The sequence below is a fragment of the Bos grunniens genome, chromosome 3 (genome assembly GCF_055505025.1).
Source record: "Bos grunniens cultivar Pamir isolate PY7600 chromosome 3, Bosgru_T2T1.0, whole genome shotgun sequence".
Classification (NCBI taxonomy): domain Eukaryota; kingdom Metazoa; phylum Chordata; class Mammalia; order Artiodactyla; family Bovidae; genus Bos; species Bos grunniens.
Window position 1 is genome coordinate 64,134,793 of NC_141167.1, and position 24,543 is coordinate 64,159,335.

Below are 24,543 nucleotides of genomic sequence, written 5' to 3' on the forward strand. Positions count from 1 at the left end.
TATACATGTTTCAATGCTATTCTCTCAAATCATCCCACCCTTGTCTTCTCCCACATAGTCCAAAAGTTTGTTCTTTACATCTGTGTCTCTTTTGCTAAGGAGCAAACATTTTTTTTTAATTTCAAGGCTGCAGTCACTGTCTGCAGTGGTTTTGGAGCCCAGGAAAATAAAATCTGTCACTGTTTCCACTTTTTCCCCTTCTATTTGCCATGAAGTGATGTGACCAGATGCCACGACCTTAGTTTTTTGAATGCTGAGTTTCGAGCGAGTTTTTTCACTCTCTTCTTCCACTCACATCAAGAGGGTCTTTAGTTCCTCTTCATTTTCTGCCATTTGAGTGGTATCATGTGCTTATCAGAGGTTGTTGATATTTCTCCCAGCAATCTTGATTCTAGCTTGTGATTAATTCAACCCAGCATTTAGCATAATGTACTCTGTATATAAGTTAAATAAGCAGTCTTGTCACACTCTTTTCCCAATTTGAAACCAGTCAGTTGTTCCATGTAAGGTTCTAACTGTTGCTTCTTGACCTGCATACAGGTTTCTCAGGAGGCAGGTAAGGTGGTCTAGTATTCCCATCTCTTTCAGAATTTTCCACAGTTGTTGTGATCCACACAATCAAAGGCTTTAGCATAGTCAATGAAGCAGATTTTTTTTAATTCCTTTGTTTTTTTCATGATCCAATGGATGTTGGCAATTTGACTTCTGATTCCTCTGCCTTTTCTAAATTCAGTTTGTACATCTGAAAGTTTTTGGTTCACATACTACTGAAGCCAACTTGAAGGATTTTGGCATAACTTTACCAGTATGTGAAATGAGCACAATTATTCAGTAGTTTAAACATACTTTGGCATTGCCTTTCTTTGGGATTGGAATGAAAACTGACCTTTTCCAGTCCTGTGGCTACGACTGAGTTTTCCAAATTTGCTGAAGTACTGAGTGCAACATTTTAACAGCAACATCTTTTAGGATTTGAAATAGTTCAGTTGTACCTCTATCACCTCCACTAGCTTTGTTCATAGTAAAGCTTCCTAAGCCCACTTGACTTCACACTCCAGGATGTCCATCTCTAGGTGAGTTACCACAGTATCAGGGTAATTAGTGCCATTAATATCTTTTTTGTATAGTTCCTCTGTATATTCTCGCCACCTCTTCTTAATCTCTTATGCTTTGGTTAGGTCCTTAGCACTCTGTTCTTTACTGTACCCATCCTTGCATGAAATGTTCCCTTGATAGCTCCATTTTCTTGAAGAGATCTCTAGTCTTTTCCAGTCTGTTGTTTTCCTCTATTTCTTTACATTGTTAATTTAAGAAGGCCTTCTTAGCTCTCCTTGCTATTCTCTGGAACTCTGCATTCAGTTGAGTGTATCTTTTCCTTTCTCCTTTACTTTTCACTTCTCTTCTTTCCTCAGCTCTTTGTAAAGCCTCTTCAGACAACTACTTTGCCTTCTTGCACTCCTTTTTCTTTGAAGGAAAAAAAGCAATAGTACTTATTTAATTGCAAGAAATATGTCAGATAAATAAGTGTTCCCCTAATGTTCATAGCAGCATCATTTATAATAGCCTAGATATAGCAGCAAACCAAGTGTCTATCAAGAGATGAATGAATAAATAAGATTTAGTGTGTATGTATGTATTTATACACATATACAGTGGACTATTACTCAGCAATATGAGATTCTGCCATTTGTAACAATGTGGATGGACCTAGAGGGTACGATGCTTAATAAAATAAGTCAAGCAGAGAAAGACAAAAACTCTATTATCAATTATATGTAGGACCCAAAAAATTATACAAACATCATGTATATAGCAAAACAGGCTCACAGATATAGAGAACAATCTAGTGGTAACCAATGGGGAGAGAAGAGGGGAAGGTGCAAGATAAGGGTATGGTATTAAGAAATATAAATTACTATATATAAAATGAATACACAACAGGATATATTGTATAGCACAGAGAAATATAGCCATTATTTTGTAATGACTTTACAGTATAATTCATAGAATAGTAAATTACTATGTTGTATACCTGAAACTAATATAACATTGTAAATCAACTATAATTCAATAAAAATGATACGCAAGTACTCAAGGAAGGATTGCTATTAAAAATTATAATTCTTATATATGTTTATTCAATTCTAAAATATGACTGCACTATATCTTGGGAATGTGTTATAATGTTTGCACATATTGGTTCATCAGTTTTTCTTAATGTTTTGATATGTGTCATATGACATTTTGACCACAGACTATTGCTGAAGAGATTATGTCAAATTACATTCAAACAAATAAAAACCTCTTAATTACTTATGTAATGAAATCATATAAGCTTTTACTTACAGAATCATAACAATAATATCTGAAATTTATTGAGCATATTCTACAGTAGTGCCTATGTTAAATGCTTTTCATTCATAATCTTACATTATTGCTACCATTAATTTTTAATCAGGCACTATTATTATGCCTATTTTGCACATAAAGAAACTGAGGTACAGAGTAATTAAATATCTTTCTCAAGGTCATATAATCAGTAATTGGCAAAACCATGATCAAAACCTGGTCTTTCTTACTCCAAAGTTCAAAAAAGTAATAATTACACTGAACTCTTTATAGAACTTTATTATAAATATTAATTATATTCATATTTTGGAGAAGGCAATGGCACCCCACTCCAGTACTCTTGCCTGGAGAATCCCATGGATGGAGGAGCCTGGTGGGCTGCAGTTCATGGAGTCACGAAGAGTTGAACATGACTGAGCGACTTCACTTTCACTTTTCACTTTCATGCATTGGAGAAGGAAATGGCAACCCACTCCAGTGTTCTTGCCTGGAGAATCCCAGGGACGGGGGAGCTTGGTGGGCTGCCGTCTCTGGGGTTGCACAGAGTCAGACACGACTGAAGCAACGCAGCAGCAGCAGCAGCAGCAGCAGCATACATATATTTTATATATACATATACTACAGAGAGACTAAACACTAGCTATTCAATTCATCAAAGGGAAGAGCTAGAATTTACTCTTAATGTCTCTGAGTAAATTGTGTTAGCCACTACTCTTGGTAAAAAATCAGGAAAATACCACCCTCCCAAAATTACAGTATTTGATAAATTCATGAACTTCCTTCTTCGTGACAGGTCAATGTTTTTTCCAGGAAATCCTAAGATTCTTTAATTATCAACTAAAATGCGTAAAAAGACACAAGTCACATCATTTAACTTTGTACACCTGCCTTCAGTCATGGCTTTACAAATGCTGTCTAGTCTGCAAATTACCAAAACTGCCTGGGTCATCAGGCTCCACCTCAAGTATCTCCTGAGATAATAATAATAATAGTTAGCATTCACTGAATATTTATTGTGTGTTAGCGTTCTAAGTGTTATATTCTTTCTGTCTTGGATAGCTTGAGTATATGTGAAAGCACTGTTAACATTCTGCCTTTGGAAACCTACAAGACCATTGTACATTACACTCATTTCCAAGCTAGCTCAACCTAGAATGACAACAGGAAGTTTCCTTTGGCCTACTCTGATGTATAGGCCTAAAGACTTTTCCAAAATTAAAGAAAAGGTTTATTCTTAGTTTATATGTATTTAGATAAGATATTCTCTAATTATTAACAATAGTCTGGTTTTTCAACATTAGGCAATTATTCAGAGTCAACAGAGAACTTCTGGTTCTGAAATCATACTACTAACCGATGGGGAAGATAATGAAATACACTCATGCATTGAGGAGGTAAAACAAAGTGGTGTGATCATTCACACCATTGCCCTGGGACCTTCTGCTGCCAAAGAACTGGAGACACTGTCAGATATGACAGGTAAACCTTTGGAATAGAGTTTAAATAGAAAATACCTTTTCAGTTTCTCTCATTCCAGGGACTCTTTCCCCTTAAACTATAAACTGCTCAAAATTTTCCTGTCCTAAAAAATTCATCTCTACACATGTATACCTGTGGCGGATTCATTTTGATATTTGGCAAAACTAATACAATTATGTAAAGTTTAAAAATAAAATAAAATTTAAAAATAAAAATTCATCTCTGTCCTTTCCTTCTCTTCATCCTTCAAATTAATATCTCTCCTCACCCCATTTCACTTCTCTCTGTTTCTACCTATACTAGCTTCTTCTAACATTAGTCCATATGTGTTGTCTTCACTCATTTCTCATCACTTTTTACCACCAAGATGAACCTTTGCTCTCATGGTTACTGGACTTACTCAACTGCAGTTCCAAAATTCTTACTCAGTATCTTACCTGCTCAATATTACAGTAGAGATTCAGCTAGCACTATTTTATTGAGGAGTAAATGTAAAATCTAGAGAATACAAATTATTTACCCAAGGCAATATAGTAAGACTGGGCTTCCCTGGTAGCTCAGCTGGTAAAGAATCCACAATCCACCTGCAATGCAGGAGACTTGGGTTTGATTCCTGTTTCAGGAAAATCCCTTGGAGAAGGGATAGGCTACCCACTCCACTATTCTTGGGCTTCCCTGGTGGTTCAGATAGTTAAGAATCCACTTACAATGAGGGAGACCCAGATTCAATCCCTGGGCTGGGAAGATCCAGGGAGGAGGAGCTGGCAACCCACTCTAGTATTCTTGCCTGGAGAATCCCCAAGGACAGACAGCCTGGTAGGCTACAGTCCGTGGGTCTCAAAGAGTTGGACACAACTAGAGAGCCGGACACAACCAGCAACTAAGCACAGCACAGCATAGAGAACTGAATACCAAATCTTGTTCTCTGCAATCCACTCTTTTCCAGCTCCTGACACTGAAGTTATCTCCCTCTTCATTAACTCTTGCGTCATTTAGTATCTGCATTTAATCAATTTTAGGGCTTCCATGGTGGCTCAGAGGTTAAAGCGTCTGCCTGCAATTCAGGAGACCTGGGTTCGATCCCTGGGTCAGGAAGATCCCCTGGAGAAGGAAATAGCAACCCACTTCAGTATTCTTGCCTGGAGAATCCCATGGACGGAGGAGCCTGGTGGGCTACAGTCCACAGGGTCACAGAGTTGGACACGACTGAGCGACTTCACTTTCACTTTACTTTCACTTTCTTTAATCAATTTTACTTTATTCTACACTGTCATTCTCTAATTGTTTTGGTATATCTTAATATAACCAGAAAATAAGCAGCTAGTTTAAAATTGTCTTTAATTTTCGTATCATTATTTGGTGATTAGATAAGCTTTACTAATGTGGCAAGCACTTAAATCTAATGATTGATTTTAAAATAATATTAACTGGCCAGTTTTTTTCTTTATTCTAAGATATTTTGAGCAAGGTTTAGTTATTGCAGGATTACATCTAGGATACTGATTTACTAAAAGTTCCAAAGGTCTGGAAAATTCATCTTTTGTAAGTTTAAAAAGAAAATTTTAAATGTATTTTATAGTATACTGATAAGAGTATAATATCAAATATGATTTTCCCACTTAAAATTAGAATCATATGGAATATGACTCAGCCATAAAAGAGAACTAAATACTGCCATTTGCAGCAACATGGATGGACCTAGAGATTGTCAAACTGAGTGAAGTAAGTCAGACAGAGAAAGACAAATCTATGATATCACTTACATGTGGAATCTTTAAAAAAAAAATGGTACAAATTAACTTATTTACAAAACAGAAACAGTCACAGACGTAGAAAACAAATTTATAGTTACCAAGGGCAAAAGGAGCTGGGGAGAGAGAAATTGGGAGATTCAGTTCGGTTCAGTTCAGTTGCTCAGTCGTGTCCGACTCTTTGCGACCCCATGAATCACCAGGCCTCCCTGTCCATCACCAACTCCCAGAGTTCACTCAAACTCATTCGAGTTGGTGATGCCATCCAGCCATCTCATCCTCTGTCGTCCCCTTCTCCTCCTGCCCCCAATCCCTCACAGCATCAGTCTTTTCCAATGAGTCAACTCTTCGCATGAGGTGGCCAAAGTATTGGAGTTTCAGCTTTAGCATCATTCCTTCCAAAGAAATCCCAGGGCTGATCTCCTTCAGAATGGACTGGTTGGATCTCCCTGCAGTCCAAAGGACTCTCAAGAGTCTTCTCCAACACCACAGTTCAAAAGAATCAATTCTTCGGCGCTCAGCTTTCTTCACAATCCAACTCTCACATCCATACATGACCACTGGAAAAACCATAGCCTTGACTAGACGGACCTTTGTTGGCAAAGTAATGTCTCTGCTTTTGAATATGCTATCTAGGTTGGTCATAACTTTTCTTCCAAGGAGTAAGCGTCTTTTAATTTCATGGCTGCAATCACCATCTGCAGTGATTTGGGAGCCCCCAAAAATAAAGTCTGACACTGTTTCCACTGTTTCCCCATCTATTTCTCATGAAGTGATGGGGCCAGATGCCATGATCTTCATTTTCTGAATGTTGAGCTTTAAGCCAACTTTTTCACTCTCCTCTTTCACTTTCATCAAGGCTTTTTAGTTCCTCTTCACTTTCTAATTAGGATTGACATATAAACACTACAGTATATAAAATAGATAATAAAGACCTACTGTATAGCATAGAGAAGTCTACTCAATATTCTGTAATGTCCTATATGGAAAAAGAATCTAAAAAAAGAATGAATAAATGTATCTGTATAACTGATTCACTTTGCTACATACCTGAAACTAACATTTTGTTAATCAAATATATTTCAGTAAAAATTTTTCAAATAAAATAAAATTAGTATTATAAAAGAAATAAAATTCCATTTTAGGAGGACATCGGTTTTATGCCAATAAAGACATAAATGGCCTTACTAATGCATTCAGTAGAATTTCATCTAGAAGTGGCAGTATCACTCAGCAGACTATTCAGGTCAGTATCTTAAAAAAATTATTTGCCTTTTCACACTTGTAATAAATTTTTATTACCCTAAATATTAACTTCTTTCTCTAATAAATAACTCATCTGTCTGAAAACATTTCAGGTTCCAGAAGAAAAACATCCTACTGAATTTGCTTTTTGTGATACTTACAGCCACTTTTTCTTTTGATTCTTCTATTTTTAATCAATATAAACATTCAACATAAGTCTTGGTTATTTTAATTGAAATCTTAAAAGTATATTTAGAATTTCTCTGAACTGACTAAACTTTGAAATCCTATTAACTGTAATAACAAATCAGTCTCACGTGTTTGTTGTTTATATTTACGTTAACAGTTGGAAAGCAAAGCCTTGGCAATTACAGAAAAGAAATGGGTAAATGGTACGGTGCCTGTGGATAGTACAGTTGGAAATGACACTTTCTTTGTTGTCACGTGGACAATAAAAAAGCCAGAAATTCTTCTCCAGGATCCAAAAGGAAAGAAATATAAAACCTCAGATTTCAAAGAAGATAAGCTAAATATTCATTCTGCTCGTCTTCGAATACCTGGTATTGCAGAGGTAAGAATATTTTTTATTTTCTCCATGCTTTATCAACCAATTTTTAGGAAAAAATGAAGACAACATCTCATATAGGAGAGGGAAGATATTACAAAAGCTCTAAAATAGATGTTTTGTTTTTTTTTTAATTTTCAGACAGGTACTTGGACTTACAGCCTTCTAAATAATCATGCCAGTCCTCAAATACTAACAGTGACAGTGACCACTCGAGCAAGAAGTCCTACTACACCCCCAGTAACTGCAACAGCTCACATGAGTCAAAATACAGCACATTACCCTAGCCCAGTGATTGTTTATGCACAAGTCAGTCAAGGGTTTTTGCCTGTACTGGGAATCAATGTAACTGCCATTATAGAAACTGAAGATGGCCATCAAGTAACATTGGAGCTCTGGGACAATGGTGCAGGTAATAAGAATATGCATCAACTTCCACTGAACTTAAAATTCTACTACAGTCACATGTCTTAGAAGTCAGGAGTTCCTATATATCCAAAGAAACGTACTTTAAGTGAATTAAATTTAATTGTAATGCTTTTAAAATTTTTTAACCTTTCACTTAGTTATCTTGTCTAGGCACGAACATAAGCATATTTATCTTCTTTAAATTTTATGAATAATTTTACTTTTCCCATATAACAGAGTACAATTTTTCTCTATTTTCATTAGTATCAGTGTTTTACATTTGCTTTCTCCAGTTTAGTTACATTTTCCTTATTTTGATAGGATTCTCTTATGAAAAAATAATAACTAATATTAATTGAATGTTTACCATGAATTAGACTTTTCCAAAGTCAAAGGTTGGCAAGTGGCCAAACAAGACTTTGAACCCAAGTGGCCTGATTCTTGGATTCATGTACTTAAAAAATTGTGCTCTACTATCCCTCCAAAAAGCTTCCATCGCTAGGGCTCATATACAGTTGATGTTGTAATTTTTACTTTGTGGTATATCTAATATTATACTTCAATATCAAGGTGCTGATACTGTCAAGAATGATGGCATCTATTCAAGATATTTTACAGATTACCGTGGAAATGGTAGATACAGTTTAAAAGTACATGCCGAGGCAAGAAACAACACGGCTAGGCTAAGTTTAAGACAACCACAGAACAAAGCCCTGTATATACCAGGGTATATTGAAAATGGTAAGTGGCATTAAAATAGAAATATGTCATTTATCTAGGTAAATTATATGTGACAAGCATTCAAATTAAAAGGTACCATGGAGGCAGCACTAGTGGTAAAGAACCCACCTGCCAATGCAGGAGATGTAAGAGACATGAGTTCGATCCCTGGGTTGGGAAGATCTCCCAGAGGAGGAAATGGCAACCCACTCCAGTATTCTTGCCTGAAGAATCGCCCTGAACAAAGAAGCCTGGCTGGCTACAGTCCATGAGGTTGCAAAGAGTTGGACATGACTGAAGCAACTTAGCATGGAAAACCTAAGTATAGAGTTATATAATCAACTTTATGTTTCAAAACCATATTTATGATGAGGGACCTAGTTTTGTTTACATCTCCCTCAGTTCATTTCAATTACACTGAAAAAAAAATTTACTGTGGCAAGCTTTTGCTATATACTAGAGCTACAGAGATTCTGATGAGCTTTAAAAATTGTGAAATTTATCAAATCCCTTCATATTTAAGCCAAAAATGTTAGTTCAAGACAAACGGAAAAGTCTTGTTCCCAGGATTCTCTAGCGTAGAGTCTTTTGTTTATAGCTTCCTGTACCTTAAAGGTGAACTCTATACTTTTCATCAACATTAGGCTTTTCCAAATTCAAAAGTAATCTAAATGTTGTAATTCATTTTATAAAATGCCCATGCTCATGGATATCAGTAAGCAAAGGCATTATATCGAACTAATCAATGATAATAGAGTACATAACGAAAACTTTCAGATCTTAAGTTTCACTTATATAACTTGATTTTTGGCCCAGCTAGGTCATAGAACATTGAAGTCATCTAAAGTATAGTTTTGGAGAAGGCAATGGCACCCCACTCCAGTACTCCTGCCTGGAAAATCCCATGGACGGAGGAGCCTGGTAGGCTGCAGTCCATGGGGTCGCTAAGAGTCGGACACAACTGCACAACTTCACTTTCACTTTCAGAGCTACAGAGATAAATAAGGGGCCATCCTTGTCCTCAAAGAATTTAGAGTCAAGAATAAAGACAGATGGGTTAAACAATAGTCCTAATATTTCATAATTTCTCCTCATCAATTTTAAAATAACACCAATAAAAGAAGCTTTTTTTCCCTAAAAGTTATTACTTTTTCAATAGCTGCTACTATCACTCAATATTAACTCCTCTACAGCCGCAAATGAGATTATAAGAATAGATATGGCAAAATGAAAAGTTACAAAATTGCTTTTTTGGTAGGTAAAATTATACTGAACCCACCCAGACCTGAAGTCAAAGATGACCTGGCAAAAGCTGAAATAGAAGACTTTAGCAGACTAACCTCTGGAGGGTCATTTACTGTATCAGGAGCTCCTCCTTCTGGTAATCACCCTTCTGTGCTCCCACCCAATAAAATTATAGACCTTGAAGCAAAATTTAAAGAAGATCACATTCAACTGTCATGGACAGCCCCTGGCAATGTCCTAGATAAAGGAAAAGGTAAGTGTGATATTATATTTTAAAATATTATATACTAAAAGAAATCCCACAGGCTTTCATTTGCTCAAAATTTTCTAATGTCCTATTTGTAAATAACATGTATAGATTGTCTACTATTGGTCACCTGTTTTCATATGTGAAAACTTAAGCCCCAAGAGATAATGGATTGGCCCAAATTACTTCTGTATTTAATAAATTAGAAGTCTAACTCACTCTCATCAGACTCTGTTGTACCAAACTGCCTCTCACAACATGAACTATCTTAGAAATTCTTTGAGAAGACTGATTTCCTAACAGAGAAAATTTTTTCTATTTTTGTACTGTGCAAGTACAGTATTGCACAATTTCATTCATTCACTGACCTTTTATTGAATTTTCAAACACTATTAGGTTCTTAAGAAATAAACCTTACTCTCAACAGTTAGGTAGAGAAGATAGTTCCTGAAAATAAAAGATAATTTTATAGAATATAATGAGATACACCATTGGATGCCCACTTCTATTAATAGTTGAAGGTTAAGATCACAAGGTATATTAAAGAACTTTTCAGGGAAGACTATCCCTAACCTAGTCTTAAAGAATGAAAGAAGTTAACAAATTTAGGTGAAGATGTCCCAGAGAGAGGATCACAAGCAGAGATTTGGCTATGGAGTTTGAATTAAATTTCAAGGCCAAAATATCTCATTCATTCAAAGTTCCTCATAATAAACTGCCCTCATTCCAAAAAGCCTAAATCACTTTTAGCTTTGCTTTAAATTTAGCTGAATTAAATATTGAATGACTATCATATTCCAGAATTGTGCTAGACTAGAAGATTCTCATGGGGTAAAGTCAATCTTGTTATTTTCCCTTAAAGGTGGTAAAATGAAAGAAATATGCATATCAACAGACACAATTAACTCAGAGCTTGCCAGTGCTTAAAAGTGACTTTCAATGTTCCTTCACTTGGATTATAATACACCCCTCACTATATGCTCTCAAAAGAAATGATGCTTCTTAATCTTTCATTTCCTTTGTAGTTATATTTCTTTTTGTTATTATTACACAATAAAAAAATCATTCTGAAGCCAAAGGAAACATAAAATACCTACAAAGAGCTCTTTGTACTTCAGTACTGAGACTCTTACCATGATAGCTTCTGAAATACAATATGACCCTTAAAACTATGGTGAAAAAATATATATATACTTTCACTGAAAAAGCCATAAATGAAATTATATGACTATATGTTTAGTTCTAACTTGAATTCAGTTAAGCTTAAGCCTTTAGATTAAGACTGGATTCATAATAAATGCCTTATGCTGCTTGCTGCTACTGCTGCTGCTACTGCTAAGTCGCTTCAGTCGTGTCCGACTCTGTGAGACCCCAGAGACGGCAGCCCACCAGGCTCCTCTGTCCCTGGGATTCTTCAGGCAAGAACACTGGAGTGGGTTGCCATTTGCTTCCAGGAACTAAAAGAAGGAAGAAAGTATTTCATACACACATTGAAAAAGAAAGCACTTCAGTGTGTTTAAGCTCAAACGCCTACAATACGTGAGATCTGAATCTCGCTCTTTTCTTGTAACTGATAGGAAGATATTGTAGTTCTACCAAATTTTACCCTTAGGCATTACAAAAGGAGGTAGTAGCAGTATCTCAAAAAATAAATGAATAGCCTATATAATTTTGAATGAAAAACTTAAATTTACTGGGACCCAATTTCCATATCTGTCATATATGCAAATCAGACTAGATGACCTAGAATTACTAAAACAAGTAGATATAATTCTAATATTTTATGATCCTCTAATTTTGTCATTTTGGGCATCAACTGAATAAACATTTTTAGCCAAAAAGTAATATTTTTATTAAAGTACAATTGATCTACAACACTATTTTAGTTCTGAATACATAATATAGTGATTTGATGTATCTATAGAGTACAAAATGATCACCACTTTAAATCTAGATACCATCTGTCACCATACAAAGTTACCATAGTATTATTGACTACATTCTCCATCCTGTACATTTCATCACCATGACTCATTTATTTTGTAACTGCAAGTTTGTACCTCTTAATCTCCCTTACAGATTTCACTCACTCCTGCCACTCCCCTCCCATTTGGCAAATACTTGTTTGTCCTCTGTATTGATGAGTCTATTTCTATTTTGTTATATTTGTTCATTTGTTTTTTAGATATCACATATAAATGAAATCACATGGTATTTGTCTTTTCTATCTGACTTAATTCACTTAGCATAATACCCTCTAGGTCCATCCATGTTGTCATGTAATACAAGCTCTCATTCTTTTTATAGCTGATTAATATTCCGTTGTGTGTAAGTATGTATATATAGGGTTTCTGTAGTAGCTCAGCTGGTAGAGAATTCACCTGCAATGCAGGAGACCCCAGTTCAATTCCTGGGTTGGGAAGATCCCCTGGAGAAGGCATAGGCTACCCACTCCAGTATTTTATATATATATATGTATATATATATATCCATTCACCTATCAATGGACACTTAGGTTGCTCCATATCTTTGCTATTGCAAATAATGCTGCAATGAACATAGAAGTGCATATATCTTTTTGAATTAGTGTTTTTGTTTTCTTGAGAAAAATACCCAGAAGCAGAATTGCTGGATCATATGATCAGTCTACTTTTAATGTTTTTAGTAACTTCTATACTGTTTTCCATAGTGGTGCAGCAATTTACATTCCTACCAACAGTGCAAAAGGGTTCCCTTTTCTCTACATTTTGGCCAACATTTGTCTTTTGTTGTTTTTTTAATAATACATATTCTGACAGGTGCAAGGTAGGTTTGATTTGCATTCCTAATGATTGGTGATGTTGAGCATTTTTCATGTGTCTTTGGGGGCCCAGAAGTAATTCACATTGAAAAGATAAACTGAACCTTCATAAAATTGGAAAGCTCCTTCCCATGCAGTAAGAGTTCATGGAAGAGAGTCATCAAGTGATGAAACACATGATCAAGACTTCAAGGAGAAATTGGACCTCCTGTTGGGCCTTGAAGAATAAGTACAAATTGCATAGATAGGGAGAGGGAGGCACATTCCAGGGATTCATGTCAGGGAGAACAGGAACCAAATAATATGCTCAAAGTCAAAAAAGCAAAATTTCACAATGAAATATTTGAATTAAAGGGATGGATGGATAGTTAGATAGACCCATCAAAATTAAATGCAGAGAGGATGTGAAGAGTAGCGGAATAGATCAGATGGATAAGATGTATTTATTAAAAGACTCAGATGTTAAGGCACAGGTCCTGAATTAAAAAGAAAACCCTAAATTCAAGTTATTCACCACATACTTAAAACATCTTCAACACTTCATGAAATAAAGTCTTCACTTCAAAAGAAGACATTCGATGGTTTATTGTTCACGGCATTTCATAATGTTAAAATATATTTCTTTATCTATGGCTCTGATGGATTTCTAAAAGCATTTTGAAATGAAATATTTGTATTATCTTTCTTTCCTTTCTTGATAAAGTAACAGTAATAATAACTAATATTTCAAACATTTATTAAGTCCCAGACATTGTGCTAAACGCTTTTCATGCATTCTCACATATAATTTTCATCACTAGCACTCCATATATGTTAGATGAAATGAATGATTGATTCTCTTTTTATAGTTAAGAAAACTAAGAAATATTAAATAAATTTTTCTTTCTTACAGCTAGAAAGTAGTAAAACTAAGGTACTAGTCAAAGTCTGCCTGGCTCTTAAACATGTTTAATTAGTACACATTCCAGACTCTTTGCCTCTCTTTGCTCTTTGTCCATATCCTTGGTTTCTACTCTACTTATCTGCTCTCTTACTCACCCATCTTATAACTCTCTCTCTCAGCTTAATGGAAAATAACACAGACATAAGGTCTTTACTATACTCAAACATTATTGTGTTCCTTGTTCTAAATCAAAAGTAGACTCAGTTCTTCATATTTCTATTTCTTAAAAAATTGAGATCCATTTTTAGTACTACACAATTTTAAATTAAATTCTTTGTGATTAGATAACTAGATAAAAAACTGTTCACATATTTGTTCTTAAAATAAAGAAGATGGAATAACCAAACAAAAAACCCAGTGTGCACTTCTGATGGACCCTTAAATGTAAAACAATGTGGTAGCAATAACGCATGTAGTGATTCTAACGTACACGAAATACCTATTTGTTTTCCAGCCAACAGCTACATTATAAGAATAAGTAAGAGTTTCCTGGATCTCCAAAAAGATTTTGACAATGCTACTTTAGTGAATACTTCCAGTCTAAAACCTAAGGATGCCGGCTCAGATGAAAATTTTGAATTTAAACCAGAACCTTTTAGAATAGAAAATGGCACCAACTTCTATATTGCAGTCCAAGCCATCAATGAAGCCAATCTCACCTCAGAGGTTTCTAACATCGCACAAGCAATCAAGTTTATTCCTATGCCAGAAGACAGTGTCCCTGCTCTGGGTACCAAGATTTCTGCAATCAATTTGGCAATTTTTGCATTAGCTATGATTTTATCTATAGTTTAAACTAGGGATTGCATCAGAACTGAGATTCAATGTTATACATAGTTGGCAAACATTTATTTAGGATTTAATTTACTATACATTGTCTATTATAAAGCTCTTTGAAATATATGTGAACATATGAATGTTGTAAATTTCCTAAATACTTGAGTTTATTAGTTCTAATTAGTTTCACTTTAAAGCAAAATGAATATACCATTTCCTATCTTAGAAAAATCCATTTATTAACTAACCATAAAATAAAGTGCATATTTTTACTTGCTGGCTTTTTTTCTTTTTTTGGCCATGCCATATATCTTGCAGGATCTCACTTCCCCAAATAGGAACTGAACCCAGGCAACACCAGCGAGAGTGCCAAATCCTAACTTCTAGGCCACTAGGGAACACCTTACTTATTGGCTTTTTAAGAAACACTTTCAAAGTGTGCTATAAATTCACTTGGTATATTAACAAAATCAAAGTTTTTCTAAGCCATTTGAAAAATATTTATGAATCCACAATAGAAATAATTTTATGATAGAATTATTTAGGTTTCATTTTTATTATGAATGAATACTTCATATTAACAAAAACTATAATAAAAAAAAGACTATAAGATAATTTTTCAATGAGATATGATCCAAACCAGTAAGGAGGTCAAATTTGTTTTTTATCATTGATTAAAAGTGGTCTATCAAAGCTTTGATCCTAGGCATGAAACGATCATTAGACAAGAATAATTTACTTTTGTATGTATTGTGGAACGTCCCTAAAGACCCGTTCATATTCTGAGATCATTATTAAATCCTAAGGATATCACCAAGATGCTTTATCAGGGCAGGGATTTGTTTTGACTCCTGTATCCTCAGAATCTAGAATAGTATTTGACACATAATATACATTTAATAAATATTTGTGAAACAAATTAGTGAAAGCCTGACTGGTACCATCTTGTTAATTTCCCCACAGCATTTCAGGAAATTAACTCTATCTTTGTCAATAGAATTTATAAACTATTTAATAAGATGTACATTAAACCATTATTATAGCGCTGGTATGATATTTTTCCTGAGGGAGAAAGAGACAAAGAGAGTAACAGTTGTATTAAAGGAAAATCCTTTGATTATAGACAAGAATATTTCAAAAACTTCGAATATCTGAAAGGAAGAAGCTATTTGATACACTGGAAAAGTCAAGAAAAAATTATACTGACAAACCAAATCCACATTAATATGTAAAAAAAAAAAAAACATATTATGACCAAATTGAATTTATCCTAAGAATCCAAAGATGGTTTAATATTAGAAAATCAATGTAATTTATCACATTAATAGATTTAAAAGGAAAACTACATTATTTCAACACACATATAAAAGCATAATTTAACTATGACTCTTTTTTTTAATTAATTTATTTTAAGTTGAGGCTAATTACTTTACAATATTGTAGTAGTTTTTGCCATACATTGACATGAATCAGCCATAGGTGTATATTTGTTCCCCATCCTGAAACCCCCTCCCACCTCCCTCCCCATCCCATCCCTCAGGGTCATCCCAGTGCACCAGCCCTGAGCACCCTGTCTCATGCATCGAACCTGGACTGGAGATCTGTTCCACATATGATACTATACATTCAGCCACCATTCTTCATGAAAACTGAAACCTTTGAAAACTTTATTAACCTGATTCTATGAATGGTAATGTCCAACCTGATCATTAAAAAAAATTTTAAAGGGGCCATTAAATCTCCAGGCTTCCCAGGTGGCACAGTGGTAAAGAATCCACCTACCAATACAGGAGACACAATAGACGCAGGTGTGGTCCTCAGGTCAGGAAGATCCCCTGCAGCAGGAAATGGCAACCTGATCTAGTATTCTTGCCTGGAAAATTCCATGGGCGGAGCATACAGGGCATGGGGCTGCAAAGAGTCAGACACAAATGAGCAACTGAGCACATGCATGTTAAATCTTCAAGTATGGATGAGAAATTAGACACAGAAGAGGTAGAACTCTAAATTCCAAGGAAAACACATCACTGGAGAGTCTATAAATTATAAAAAAAATTTTCATTGATTGGGAAGATCTAAATGGTCAAATAATAATTTATTCTATCTACTTGGCCACTGCACTGAGAAATTATTTACAGACCTTTAACAGTCACTGAGGAAAGCAAGACTCCTATGATGCAGCTAAAAAAAAAAAAAAAAACAGAAGATGCAATTGGGAAGAAAGATACAAAACTGTAATTACTTTCAGGTGACACAGAAAATTCAATAGAATTAACAAATATTTAAAACTAATAAGAGAATTCTGTTAAGTTACCAGACACAAGATCAATTATAAAAATCAAGAGCAGCACTCTACTACCATCCTCCCAAGAAAAAAGCTGAATAACTAAAATCAACAATTGCTCTTAGGTTCATCAAAGAATTAATCGCTATCTGCTATTCCATTAATTGAAAAGACATGTATACACAATGGAATATTACTCAGCTATAAAAAGGAATGCATTAGACTCAGTTCTAACAAGGTGAATGAACCTAGAGCCTATGATACAGAGTGAAATCAGAAAGCCAAATATTGCATATATATGGAATCCAGAAAGACGGTACTGATGAAACTATCTGCAGGGTAGCAATACAGACACAGACATAGAGAACAGACTTGTGGAGGCACTAGGGGAAGAAGAAGATGGAACAAATTGAGACAGTAGCATTGAAACATATACATTACCATGTATAAAATTAGATAGCCAGTGGAAATTTGCTGTATAACACAGGGAGCTCAAATCCGGTGCTCTGTGAGAACCCAGAGGAGTGGGATGGGGTGAGAGGTGGGAGGGAGATTTAAGAGTGAAGGGATACACGTATACCTATGACTGATTCATGTTGATACATGGCAGAAACCAATACAATATTGTAAAGCAATTATCTTCCAATTAAAAATAAATAAATTTTTAAAACTGGAAAGACAGACAAATACAGAGAATCACAGTTAAAACAGAAACCCAGGAGTTGAACCTTGCCACTTCCCTGGTGGCTCAGACAGTAAAGAGTCTGCCTGCAATGTGGGAGATCTAGGTTCGATCCCTGGGTCAGGAAGATCCCCTGGAGAAGGAAATGGCAACACACTCCAGTATTCTTGCCTGGGAAATCCCATGGATGGAGGAGTCTGGTAGACTACAGTCCATGGGGTCACAAAGAGTCAGACACAACTGAGTGACTTCACTTTCTTTTTTTCACTGAAGCCAGTACCAGTAGAAATACAAACTATAAATGATGATCTGGCAGAGCCTCAGTGTGGCTAAGTTTGAGTTAAAAACTCGAAGAGGCCTTTGAGGAACCTCTACACTTTGCTGAATTTTTGCTCCAGGAGCCCCACCATGTTCTCAAACTGAGAATTGGAGAAAAATTCCTTCAGACTTTTCACAGGGAGAGAAGGAAAAGGAATCATTTTGAAATTGCCCAGAGCATTTCTGTTTTCCTTAACCAAAAGCTGTCCTCAAGGGAAACAATGTTACCTAATTATCCAGCTTAGGTTTTACAGGAGCCTAACCAACTTTCCTGATGGCTCAGACAGTAAAGCAGCTGTCTACAATGCGGGAGACCCGGGTTCGATCCCTGGGTTGGGAAGATCCCCTGGAGAAGGAAATGGCAATCCACTCCAGGACTATTGCCTGGAAAATCCCATGGACAGAAGGAGCCTGGTAGGCTACAGTCCTTGGGGTCGCAAAGAGTCAGACACGACTGAGCGACTTCACTTCTCTTCACTTCAACCAACTTTCAGGATGAGAAATATTCAACACCAATCTCCCATATACCACCATGCGGGGAGAAGAAAATATCCTAATCTAACCCCAACTAGCCTTCCACATGGAGGAAGACAAGTGCCAAACTCCAAAGCCATTTAGTTGTTTCTGTCTTATCAAAGGAAAAAATCTATAAAACGTGTGTGAAGGTCACAGCTCAGAGAACAAGCACACTACAAGAATGAAACCTAAGTGTAAGAGCATAAGGTATTTTCCCTTCCCTACACCTTACCATCAGATTAATAAGGCTGCAGTATAATAACAGAAGGTTAGAGATAAAAGAACTGGAAATCTCAAAACCAATAAAGAAAGAGTTACTAGGGAAGCCCAAAACATTCAAGAAGACAAAACTAGACACTAGAGGAAATTTTTGTCTCTGACACCTAAAGCTACACCCTTAGTAACACACCCTACTAATCAGATAGCACAAAACCTCAGATGAAAGGTCTATTTACCTCAGTTCCTTTCACCCAACACATAATCTGTGACTTTCAACCAAAAATTACAAGGCATGATAAAGGCAAAAAACACAGAATGAAATCAACAAAAATAAACAAACAAAACATTAGACCCAGATTTAAACATAGCAGAAACTTTAGAATCATCAGATCAAGAATTTAAAGTAACTATGAAACTCCAGTACTTTGGCCACCTCATGCAAAGAGTTGACTCATTGGAAAAGACTCTGATGCTGGGAGGGATTGGGAGCAGAAGGAGAAGGGGACGACAGAGGATGAGATGGCTGGATGGCATCACTGACTCGATGGACGTGAGTCTCAGTGAACTCCGGGAGTTGGTGATGGACAGGGAAGCCTGGCGTGCTGCGATTCATGGGGTCGCAAAGAGTTGGACACGACTGAGCGACTGATCTGATCTGATCTGATGATTAATATCCTAGGGCTCTAATACAAAAAGTATATAACACACAAGAAAGATGTAAGCAGAGACATGTAAACCCTAAAAAAGAATCAAAATTAAATGCTAAAATCAAAAACCCCATAACAGAAATAAAGAATGCCTTTGATGGACTCATCAGTAGACTGGACATGGCCAACAAAAGAATCAGTAAGTTTGAAGATGTGTCAATAGAAAGTACCCAAATTGAAAAAAGCAAAGAGGAAAAATGGAATAGAATATCCAACAACTATGTGACAAATATAAAAAGTGCAACATACGTTCAACGGGAGGAGCAAGAGAAAGAGAAAAGAAGAAAAGAAATGACGAATAATGGCTGACAACTTTAATTAATTTTGACAATCCAAAATTAATGACAAATATCAACCACAGATTAAGGAAACATCAAGAGTGACAAATTTCAAAAAATTTACACCTAGGCATATCATTATGCCTCATTAGACTCATCAGAAAAGACCCTGATGCTGGGAAAGATTGAAGGCAGGAGAATAAGGCGGCAAGAGAGACTGAGATAGTTGGATGGCATCACCAACTAAATGGACATGAGTTTGAGCTCCAGGAGATGGTGAAGGACAGGGAAGCCTGGCATGCTCAGTCCATGGTGTCACAAAGAGTCAGACATGACTGAGCGACTGAACAACAGGCATATCATATTCAAACTGAAGAAAATAAAGACAAAAAAAATCTTGAAACAAGCTGGAAATAAACAACATCTTACCTATAAAGTAATAGGATAAGAATTCTCTTCAGAAGCCCTGCAAGCAATAAGAGAGTAGAGTGATCCATTAAAAGTGTTGAAAGAGAAACCACCAGCCCAGAATTCCCTGTCCAGCAAAATTATTTTTCAAAAACAAAGGATATTGTTTTGTATATGTATGTTAGAGATGTTCTAATTTTCTTCTTGTACAAGTAGCTGTCCAAAAATAAACTCAAAATGGATTAAAGACCTAAATGTAAAATTGGATAGTATAAAACCCCTAGATGAAAGCATAGGCAGAACATTCTTAGATATAAATTGAAGCAATACTTTTTGGATCCATCTCCTAAAGTGAAAGAAAACAAAAGCAAAAATAGACAAATGGGACCTAATTAAATTCAAAAGCTTAGGCACAGCAAAGGAAACCATGGACAAAACCACAAAAACGACAGCAACAAAAACATACTGAATGGAAGAAGATATTTGCAAATGATATGACTGATAAGGGGTTTAAAGAGCTCACACAAGTCAATACAAAAAAAAAACAAACAATTCAACTAAAAAATAGGCAGAAGAACTGAATAGACATTTTTCCAAGGAGAAAATGCAGACGGCCAATAAACACATGGAAAGACGTTCAACATTGCTAATCATCACAAAAATGAAAATCAAAACCACAATAAGACATCACCTCAAACTCATCAGCATGGCTATGGTCAAAAAAACCCCACAAATAAACGCTGACAAGGATGTAGAGAAAGGAGAACACTCACACTGTTGGTGGGAATGTAAATTGGAGCAGACACTGTGGAAAAAAACATGGAGGTTTTCCAAAAAACTAAAAATAGAGCCATCGTATGACACAGCAATTCTACTCCTGGGTATATATCCAAAAAAACCAAAAACACTTATTTAAAAAGATATATGCACCCCGATGTTCACATCAGTGTTACTTACATTTGCCAAAGTATGAAAGCAACCTAAGTGTTCATCAACAGGTGAATGAAGAAAGATGTGGTGCATACATACACACATTCCATGAAATACTACAAAGCCATAAAAAAGAATGAAATTTTGCCATTTGCAGCAGCATGGATGGGCTTGGAGGGCATTATGTTATCATGAAATAAGTCAGACAAACAAAAACAAATACTGTATGATATTCATATGTGGAATCTTAAACATACAACAAACTAGTGAATAAAACAAAAAAGCAAACTCACAGACATAGAGAACAAATTAGTGGTTATTAGTGGGAGAGGGATGGAGAAGGCAATGGCACCCCACTCCAGTACTCTTGCCTGGAAAATCCCATGGACGGAGGAGCCTGGTAGGCTGCAGTCCATGGGGTCACGAAGAGTCAGACACGACTGAGCGACTTCACTTTCATTTTTCACTTTCACGCATTGGAGAAAGAAATGGCAACCCACTCCAGTGTTCTTGCCTGGAGAATCCCAGGGATGAGGGAGCCTGGTGGGCTGCTGTCTATGGGGTTGCACAGAGTCGGACATGACTGAAGCGACTTAGCAGCAGCAGTGGGAGAGGGAAGGGGGTGAGGCAATATAGGAGTAGAAGGCTGAGAAGGGGTTATTAAGACATTACATAAAATCATATATATATAACTTTTGAAAACTGTAATGCATTATAGAATTTAAAGGCTCTTTCACTCCAAACAAAAAAAATAAAAGTGAAGAAATACTTTCTCAAACAAAAACAGAAGGAATTAGTCTCCAACAGACCTGTCTTACAATAAATGTTAAGTGAAATTTTGTGGTAGTCGTCTTTAAGCTGAAGCAGGAAATGGCAACCCACTCCAGTACTCTTTCCTGGAGAATCCCACGGACGAAGGAGCCTGGTAGGCTGCAGTCCATGGGGTCGCTAAGAGTCGGACACGACTGAGCGACTTCACTTTCACTTTTCACTTTCATGCACTGGAGAAGGAAATGGCAACCCACTGAGTGTTCTTGCCTGGAGAATCCCAGGGATGGAAGAGCCTGGTGGGCTGCCGTCTATGGGGTCACACAGAGTTGGACATGACTGAAGCGACTTAGCAGCAGCAACAGCAGCATCTTTTAAGACAATCTTCTTCAATGATTCTTGTCTCCCTCTCTTAAGTCCACAAATCTTCAATCAAAAGAAACAGTACTCAAAAAACTGTACTTAAGAAATATACCCAAAAAGCCTCATGACCTCTGGACATAATTTAGATGAGATTCTTCATCTGATTCTATAATGGGATGAGGTTAGGAGAGTCTTGTGAGAAGAGTGAGTCTATTTTCCATGCTGTTGTTCAATCGCTAAATCCTCTCTGACTCTTTGCGACCCCATAGACTGCAGCATGCCAGGCTCCTCTGTCCTCTGCTATCTCCCAGAGTTCGCTCAAATTCATGCCCACTGATTCAGTGATGCTGTCTAACCATCTCATCCTATGCCACCTGCTTCTCCTTTTGCCTTCCATCTTTCCCAGCATCTAGGTCTTTTCCAATGAGTCAGCTCCTCGCATCAGGGGCCAAAGTATTGGAGCTTCCGTTTCAGCATCAGTCCTTCTAATGAATATTCAGGGTTGATTTCCTTTAGGATTGACTGGTTTGATCTCCTTGCAGTCCAAGGGACTCTCAAGCATCTTTTCCAGCATCATAACTCAAATGCGTCAATTGTTCAGTGCTCAGCCTTCTTTACGGTCCAACTCACAACTGTACATGACTACTGGAAAAATCATAGCTTTGACTAGACTGACCTTTGTCAGCAAAGTGATATCTCTGCTCTTTAATACGCTGTCTAGGTTTATCATAGCTTTCCTTCCAAGGAGTATGCATCTTTTAATTTCATGACTGTAGTCACTATCCACAGTGATTTTGGAGCCCAAGAAAATAAAGTCTGTCATTGTTTCCAATTTTTCCCCCTTCTATTTGCCATGAAGTGATGAGACCAGATGCCATGATCTTAGTTTTCTGGATGTTGAGTTTCAAGCCAGATTTTTTTACTGTCCACTTTACCCTCATCAAGAGGCTCTTTAGTTCCTCTTCACTTTCTGATATTAGAGTGGTATCATTTGCATATCTGAGGTTGTTATTTCTCCTGGCAATCTTGATTTCAGCTTGTGCTTCATCCAGCCCAGCGTTTCTCATGATGTACTCTGCATATAAGTTAAATAAGCAGGGTGACAACATACAGCCTTGTCATATTCATTTTCCAATTTGGAACCAGTCATTTGTTCCGTGTCCGGTTCTAACTGTTGCTTCTTGACCCACATACAGGTTTCATAAGACATAAGTAAAGTGGTCTGGTATTCCTATCTCTTTAAGAATTTTCCACAGTTCATTGTGACCCACACACTCGAAGGCTTTGGGGTAATCAATGAAGCAGAAGTAGATGTTTTCTGGAATTCCCTTGCCTTCTCTATGATCCAACAAATGCTGGCAATTCAACTTCTGGTCCTCTACCTCTTAGAAACTCAGCTTGTACATCTGGACTTTCTCAGTTCACATACTACTGAGGCCAAGCTTGCAGGATTTTGAGCATAACCTTGCTAGCATGTGAAATGAGCATAACTGTATGGTTGTTTGAACATTCCTTGGCATTGCCCTTCTTTGGGATTGGAATGAAAACTGATCTTCTCCAGTCCTGTAGACACTGCTGAGTTTTCGAAATCTGCTGACATGTGTGGGGATATTAATAATTGGCAGCCAGAGGGTGGACTGAGGTACACAGCCTCCAGTATGACCTTCCTGATGTAGTCCCCTCCCACACTGAGGAGAGCTGTCCTGTGCAATCAACAGGCTATTTTAGGAATGTTGGAATTTGACTTCTGAGACTAGGATATAAATAACATTGCAATTTCTCCCTTGCTATCTCCTGATTACTTGCTCTAGCACACATCAGCCTCCATGTTGTAACCATACTCAAGAAGCTCCATCACAAGACTGATGTGACAAGAAGCTGATGCTGCCAACTTGTAAGCATCAACTTGACAGCTATGTGAGTGAACCTACTTGGAGAGGAATCCCCCAGCCCCAAACGTTTAGATGACTGTGGCCCCTGTTGACATGTTGGTGGCAATCTTATGACAGACCTCAAGCCAGAATCATTCAACTAAGCTGCTTTTGCATTCCTGATCCACAGAGCCAAGAGATTTATTTATTTAAAACTATTTATTGTTGTTTTATCCACTAAGTTATGGAGTAATTCATTTTATGGCAATATATAACTAAATCAGATTTCAATAAAAATTCTAGATTTAACAAGCATATCATCCAAATTAGATGAAATAAAAGTTCATGATAAACCAATCTAATTTTGAAAAAGCAAAATGGAAGAATTTCCATCCTAGATATTAAAACAATTCACAAAGTTATAGTAATAAATGTAGCATTGAAATTGCACAGAAACAAATAAACAGGGACTTTCCTGGTGGTCCAGGGGTTAAGAACTCCCCCTGTCCACACAGGGGACACATGTTCGATCCCTTATCTGGAAAAATTCCACATGCTGCGGGGCAACTAAGCCCATGTTCCACAACTACTGAACCTGTGCTCCAGAGCCCATGTGCCACAATTACTGAAGCCCACATGCCATAGAGCCCGGGTATTCAACAAGGAAAGC

At 36.6% G+C, this 24,543-nt stretch overlaps 1 protein-coding gene and 1 long non-coding RNA gene across 3 annotated transcripts in view; one reads left to right on the forward strand and one right to left on the reverse strand.

Annotated features, from left to right (window-relative positions):
* Positions 1-14,801, forward strand: part of LOC147375721 (calcium-activated chloride channel regulator 1) — a 32,576-nt gene extending 17,775 nt beyond the window's left edge. The window contains exons 8-14 of the mRNA XM_086390929.1: positions 3,651-3,828; positions 6,725-6,825; positions 7,171-7,395; positions 7,531-7,801; positions 8,368-8,538; positions 9,776-10,015; positions 14,207-14,801. Coding sequence (XP_086247055.1) covers positions 3,651-3,828; positions 6,725-6,825; positions 7,171-7,395; positions 7,531-7,801; positions 8,368-8,538; positions 9,776-10,015; positions 14,207-14,547 — 1,527 coding nt within the window. The 3' untranslated portion in view covers positions 14,548-14,801. The remainder of the gene's footprint in view (positions 1-3,650; positions 3,829-6,724; positions 6,826-7,170; positions 7,396-7,530; positions 7,802-8,367; positions 8,539-9,775; positions 10,016-14,206) is intronic.
* Positions 1-24,543, reverse strand: part of LOC147375717 (uncharacterized) — a 284,991-nt gene that overhangs the window by 227,460 nt on the left and 32,988 nt on the right. Inside the window, exons 2-3 of one of the 2 annotated variants that reach the window (XR_015160385.1) lie at positions 16,312-16,440; positions 1,252-1,464 (exon numbers count right to left, since the gene is read on the reverse strand). The exons of the other annotated variant lie outside the window; for it this stretch is intronic. This is a non-coding gene — a long non-coding RNA (uncharacterized LOC147375717). Of the gene's footprint in view, positions 1-1,251; positions 1,465-16,311; positions 16,441-24,543 lie in introns of those variants that run through there. 2 annotated transcript variants of the gene reach the window in all.